Source organism: Carassius carassius, chromosome 18 (assembly GCF_963082965.1).
Source record: "Carassius carassius chromosome 18, fCarCar2.1, whole genome shotgun sequence".
Taxonomy (NCBI): Eukaryota; Metazoa; Chordata; class Actinopteri; order Cypriniformes; family Cyprinidae; genus Carassius; species Carassius carassius.
In genome coordinates this window covers 8,183,057-8,189,833 of record NC_081772.1, presented here as the reverse complement: position 1 = coordinate 8,189,833, position 6,777 = coordinate 8,183,057, and the positions used below count along the sequence as shown (strand labels likewise).

The 6,777-nt window shown below is 36.5% G+C and overlaps 1 protein-coding gene and 1 long non-coding RNA gene across 5 annotated transcripts; both read left to right on the top strand.

Annotated features, from left to right (window-relative positions):
- Positions 1-1,254: 1,254 nt before the first annotated feature.
- Positions 1,255-3,185, top strand: LOC132091832 (uncharacterized). Of its 4 annotated transcripts, none has more exons than XR_009422138.1 (5): positions 1,255-1,357; positions 1,941-2,014; positions 2,248-2,470; positions 2,587-2,722; positions 2,864-3,185. It is a non-coding gene; the product is annotated as an uncharacterized LOC132091832 (long non-coding RNA). The 4 variants fall into 4 exon arrangements; XR_009422141.1 differs by having other exon boundaries at positions 2,140-2,470; XR_009422140.1 differs by lacking the exon at positions 2,587-2,722.
- A 1,643-nt stretch (positions 3,186-4,828) lies between these two features.
- On the top strand, positions 4,829-6,169 carry srp9 (signal recognition particle 9). The gene is made up of 3 exons (XM_059497934.1): positions 4,829-5,028; positions 5,269-5,337; positions 5,416-6,169. The coding sequence occupies exons 1-3, from the start codon at positions 4,957-4,959 to the stop codon at positions 5,533-5,535; spliced, it is 261 nt and encodes an 86-aa protein (XP_059353917.1). The 5' UTR covers positions 4,829-4,956; the 3' UTR covers positions 5,536-6,169.
- The last annotated feature ends 608 nt before the right edge of the window (positions 6,170-6,777 follow it).

The window sequence follows — 6,777 nt, the reverse complement described above, 5'->3', positions numbered from 1 at the left end:
CAGAAAGTTGTCAATGGGAAGACGGGTTACTTTCCAATATGACATTGGCCCAAAGCACACAGCAAAACTGACCAAACAGTGGTTGAAGGAGAAAAAGTTGAATGTCCTTGCGTGGCCAAGTCGAAGCCCAGACCTAAACCTCATTGAAAATCTGTGCAATGACTTAAAGACGGCAGTCCACAAACAGTCACCATCAAATTAAACTGAACTTGAGCAGTTCTGCAAAGAAGAGAGGGCAAATATTGCAATGCGCAGAGTTAGAGACATTTCCAACAGACTAAAGGCTGTATTTAAAGCAAAATGTAGTTCAACAAAAAAGTGGGTGATCCTCTATCCAACACATTGATTCCGGGTTGTTGTTTTTTTCTGACATGTTGGTGTTATATCTTTCACTTGGATGATATATGTTGCACTGAGTAAATACAGCTAAATTAATTAATTATTCATTTCAGGCTGCAAATCAACAAAATGTGACTATTTTAAAAGTGCCTGGTTCTTTTCTTTACCCACTGTATATGTAGCATGGGTATATGACTGAAGGCAAAATGAAAGGGATATTATTTGGCATACAATTTCAAAATTGTGTAAAATTCAACTTTAAAAAAGTTTACACTGCCATCTGCTGGTGCACTCATTATACAGTTTGTACACATAATATTTTAACAAAACATTTTTGTGCTTTAGTCTCAGGACCCCTGTATAGTTTTATCCGTGCCACAACTGTATCACAGTCATGTCATTGCTATTTAGACCATATTTAGTTGTTAATACAGTGTTTAATTTATGCATTCTAAGTACATCTCTTTGAACGCACGTGTCGTTTCAAGCATGTTATAAAAAAGAAAGCATTAACAACCGTTAAAATTTGCTTACTTGCTTTGCAATACAACTACTACTAGATAAATATTATACAATATTATTTATACAGTATTCCTCTAGGACTCTCTTTAAATGACACGCCAGTTTAGCAGTCGCTCATCGGCCGTTTACGCAAGCGTGTACGTCTGCAGACTGCAAGACGGGGGCGTAACTTGAAGTGGGCGTAACTTGAAGTAGGAGGCGTAACTTGAAGTTGTCCAAATCACACAGAACCACGCGAGACCTCAAAACGATACGTTGTTGGCAATATGGCGGCACAGAGTAGAATATTGATTACGTTTTAAGGGAGGCAGGGGTTTTAGGCAGGATTTGATGCATGATGTGTGTTTAGATATTAAAGTTAGCGGACAATGTGAGAGTTATCTGACGTATTATCACTCTGGAACAGAAGAAGGGGGTATTGCACCAATAAGCTGGATGCCAACCGCCGTTAAACTGGGAAGAAGACGAAAATGACAGCTTGCTGTGAGAGACAACGGTGAGAATCTTATTTTTTTTCCGAGATAATTATTTAAATTGAAGTGTATAAGTCATTTTCATACAGTGGTATTGTTTTTGGAGTTAATAATTTATTAAAACTAAGGCGTAATTTTTTGTGCCTTTGTGATTTTGCTGTAAACATGTTTTATAATGCATAACTAACATGGGAGCTCCATTAAGTACACGACTCAATAGTGGATTTACATAAACCATATATACTTCTTGAAGACTATTACTAAAATGTCTATTTATCATCTGACTGGATAATGTTTGATAAGAATTGTAGATGAGCACATCTAACAGACATGAAACAGGTGTCTGAGTGATGTGTGTGTGATATTGTGTAGAATTCACTTTTGTCAACACTGCTATAGATTAGTGTGAGTCATGTAAACAAACAAATCTACATAAAGTAACTAAACATAAGTTATCTATTTTATTTGTCCATTTGCAATATTGATAATTTAAGGAACATTTGTGTTGGATAAAAAGTGAGTTACATCAGTTATTAACTCTACATGTAAATGCAGTATATCACAGATAAATCACAGAGGAGACTGACTCTTGTCTGGATGTTACAGGGACAGATGAGACACACGTGTGTTTATCTGCTGTAGAGTAACTGATGAAGGAATGCTGCCATCAAAGGATTTGTGTAAGTACACTACAGAAATAAATGAAACATTTTAAATCTTAAGTTGTATTTTATTTTAATTAATTTAATTTCAAACAACTATTACACCTCCTTTCTTATTCTTGATTTCTGTGCATTTGCTGCAGATCTTTTGTGGTGCAGCAGGACCTGGAAGGAAAGGTGAAAAAGATGGAAAACCCGAAACAAAAGAATAATGTAATGACTTTTTGTGTTGTGTATGTGTATTTTTGTAGGGCATGAAAATGTCTGTAGACTGGTGTGTGCACTGAGGATGGAGAAGACCACAGCATCATCCTGGAAATGATCGAGAGTCACAGATGAGACGCTCCCTCACTCCACCTGCCCTTTACTGTCTCTTCAGGATCAGATGTTGCTGTGGTGTCTTCATCCTCAGTGACCCCAGAGCCAGTGAGAGCATCTAGAGAAAGACCACAAGACACTGAGGATGTGATTTTGGTAAAGTTTGTTCAGCTGGTTAATGTTTAAACAATGAAGGCTGACTTTCAGAAAAGCATCATCAAAAAATGTGATGGAGCTTTTATCTGAAGTGATTGACAGTGCTCTTATTACAGGGGCCTACAATCCCCTGATCAACCTGGAGAACAGAGCCTTGCTCAAGGACATACTGGTGTTCCTGTGGCTCAAGTGGTAGAGCATTGCGTTAGCAGCGCAAGGTTGTGGGTTCAAATACCAGGGAACACATGTTAGGTAAAAACTGTTATGCACTGTAAGTCACTTTGAATAAATGTATAATTTATTTATAAATTTGAACCACTTCAGTGGTTTAGCCAACTACAAAAGTAATAAATCAATGCATGTACTTGTAAACTCTGTGTAAATGTTTTTCAGGTAGTCGTGCTCGTGGAGAGCAGGCACACGAAAGTTTGGAGCAGACACAGCAGTCAGATTGTCCTGCACGTGTTCCCCTGCTCTAGCTTCAAGGTTGTGTGGTTCAGAGAGCCGTCATCAAGGTCTTCCTCATCCTGTTGCTCAACGACATCCCCGTTGAAAAGAGTGAGATTGTGAAGTGCAGCAGCAGAACTGTATCAGCTGTGTTCAGATCGCAGGAGGATGTTGGGTTCACCATCTGTAAATACTTGATTGTTAGAACAATAAGTTTGAATGAAGCTTTGTATCACGTGTTGTTGACTTGTACATGTATGCATTTATTGTGATGCTTTTTTTTATACATTTTCATACATTTTTTATACATTAATCATTTAGACATGTTTTTTGTTGTCAGTAAATAACATATAAATATTTTATCCATTCATGTATTAATTGCTTGACTGAAAATGGATGTATTCACATCGACTGCATTTATTTAACTAGTATATATTCATGTATAGCGGTGTCACAAAATAAAATACATTTGGCTACTTTTACTAAAATGTCATTTTAAGAAAAAAAATTATATAATTATTGTTTGGCATTTATCGTTATTATTGCATGTAAGTGTTGGGGTGGGCAAAAGATGCAATTCATTATGGGGTAATGTTAATTTTCGAGTAGTAATACTTACATTTTTAGAGTGTCAAATCAACAGTCTTCTCCAAAGGTGAGATCTTTGCGATATCTGCACAAAGGGTACTTCGATCAGCTGCTCGGAGTCGCTGTGAGGTGTTTGTGCACCTGACCCACTTTTTTATTATTATTGCCAAATTATTTCATAAAAAATCATGGTAAGACGGTTGTATCTAACAATAAACAATCATAATGCCATAAAACAGTAAATTAAAAAAAGCATGTTTTCTTCATAGTATGAGATACAATACAAGAAAAACATTTTCCACGTAAAATAATTGAAAAAATATTCAAGAGATGATGAGAAATGATTTTGGGTTTTCAAATTATAAAAAAAAATGCTTTAAGGATAACACTTGATCACATAAGTGGAGTTAAAAATATAAAAAAATAAAATCAACAGTATTGGCTATACTACAATCACAAAATAAAAAGGTAGCCGTTTCTGAAACATGTTCTTCATTATCAAGATAATTACAAATACATTAATTAAACTTGTCACCTATGTCTTTTACGTTTTTGTGCTTGTTTTAACTTTGTAGGTCACATGATCAACATAGCGGATGATGATATACAATTTGCATTCATACTTCATACATATGCATTTAGGCTGTAGAGTATATATACTCTTTTAGCGCTCGTTAAGTTAGTACTTATTGAAATTAAGTGCCTAATTAAAGGGTATGCGGTTTCGAACGCATCCCGACAAAGTCTCATTTTGAGGTCTCGCGTGGTTCTGTGTGATTTGAACAACTTCAAGTTACGCCTCCTACTTCAAGTTACGCCCACTTCAAGTTACGCCCCCGTCTTGCAGTCTGCAGACAGACCCTTTGACAGAAAGTTTGTAGCTAGTATTTGGATAGGACGAGACACAAAGTTGTGTACCAGCAGAGGGCGGAAGCATGGGGGGTCAAAATACCCCGAGAATCATTTTCTGAGCCGCATTCAAATCACAGGACGTTTTGAGTTGGATGCATTTGAAACTAGCACGTGTAATAGTTTATCTGTTATTCTAAGGGACATGTAACTAACATAACTACTGAACTCCAATTTACCAATTACTATAAAAATGATTTTAAATACAGTCATCACAAATAGTATGATTGATCCACCCTGACCAGCGCCGCGAAATGAAACAAGTACAATGTGACAATGCAGCCATTAAGCTCCTCCCTCCCGTCTTTCGGCTGAATGAACCAATCACGATCCTCAAATCCGACACGTACACTACGTAGTGTGCACCCATCAGTGTGCATGGTTTCTATTTGACCGTTCAGCTGCCGACCAATCAGAGTGGGTTTTTCTACAGCTGAAGGTGGCCATATTTTCTGCCACCTGGGTTTTGCTTCAACCAGCTGTATTTTAGTACGAAGCTAAATTATTTAGTAAGATACCCTTTATTTAAGGTTGATTACATCATGCCTTATTATCAGACGTGGGAAGAGTTTGCGCGAGCGGCAGAAAAACTTTACCTTACGGATCCAATGAAGGTAAACGATAAACAACCTCTTAGTTTGAGGCTACTGGCTACAAGCACAGCTCATGTTCACGTTTACAGTCAAAAGCAACTTATTACAGTTGTGTAAATGTGATTTAGAGTAAATTTGATATGTCGTCTGTGCGTAAAATATATGTAATGTTAAGTATATATGCGTCTAAATCAACTGTCAGGCAGAGAAAGGCTGTACGTGTACTATAAATGTACGTAACTGTTAATTTTGTTTATTCAGGTCAGAGTGGTTCTGAAATATCGACACTGTGATGGAAATCTCTGTCTGAAAGTCACAGATGATGCTGTGGTAAGTTTTAAGCTCCTGCAAATATAGTTTTGTTTGTGGTCTTGTGTAGGTCATGTTATTTTGACTGTTTTCTTTCAGTGTCTGCAGTACAAAACCGACCAAGCCCAAGATGTAAAGAAGATCGAGAAACTGCATGGGAAGCTGATGAGATTAATGGTCTCCAAAGAGTCCCACAGTGGGGCCATGGAGACGGACTGAACAAATCTAAGGACCTGTTGGGATTGGACAATTGTTTGTTTCTCAGTCCTACTGGCAGTGAAGAGACATGGATCTGCAGGAGGATGGAGATGAAGTTTGGTTGATGTTTGACTGTTTACTGAGAATGTTCAAGATTTTGCTCGTTTGGAGAGCAAGAATTGAGAACATCCTACAAGAGGCTGATTTCTGTGTTCCTGTTTGGAAGTCGGACTATGTCATAATGATCAAACAGCTGTTTTCATTTGGTCTGCCTATTATTTAACATTTGGAAATGGTATGTTTTAACTGCGACAACATCAAGAGAATACAGTTTGAAGCAGGACCTTCTTAATTTTATAGATTAGAATAAAATCCCAGTCCTGAAGTTTATCTATGCATGATGTACAATGAACCTAAATAAAAAAAAAATTTCCTTCATATTTTATTTTACTCTGCAAGCATTACTGTGTACTAACAAATAATGAGTGTCTTTAAAGATCATTTGAAAAGCAATTGTTATCAATAATTCTGTTTATTTCAATATTTGATAATACGCTTCTGTCTAAAAAAACTGTATTTTTATAAGATGAGAGAACAGCTGTGAACTGAAGGGTGTCAGTTTTATTAAAATTAAAACTACTCCAAGTTCTCGAAATTGTAATGACGTTTTTGAATTATTTAAACTTCTCTTTTGGTTAATCGATGCAATTTATTGTTTACAGGAAATCTGGCCTAACTGCTTAGGATGACCTACCAGTAGTTTATCCCCTTAAACTACTGGTCATGTATAAGATAACAACTTGGGTTCCTCAGGAGAACAAAAATCATGTGAGGAGGTACAGCCTCTGTGGTAAATGTTAAAACATAGACTCATGGAGGAAATGATAACTAAAAGATTAGTATATGAAAAAAAGGACTTTTCTCCCAGTATCAGAGCGGCTTTCGTAAAGAATGAACAACTATGGATCCTATTATTTGCTTGGAGAATGAAATACTGAAAGTGCAAGTAAATAGTGAGTTTGACATGGAAAAGGCATACGATATGTTATGGAAGGAGGGGCTTTTAATTAAACTAAATTGGGAATAGGTGGTAAAATGATCAATTGGATTAGAGACTTTTTAAAACAAAGAAATATTGAGGTTTGAATAGGAGTGGAATTATCAAACACTTACTCTATAGAAAACGGTACACCTCAGGGGAGTGTATGTAGCCCTTTATTGATTTAATATGATTGATGATGTGTTTTCTGGAGTTGAGCAGAG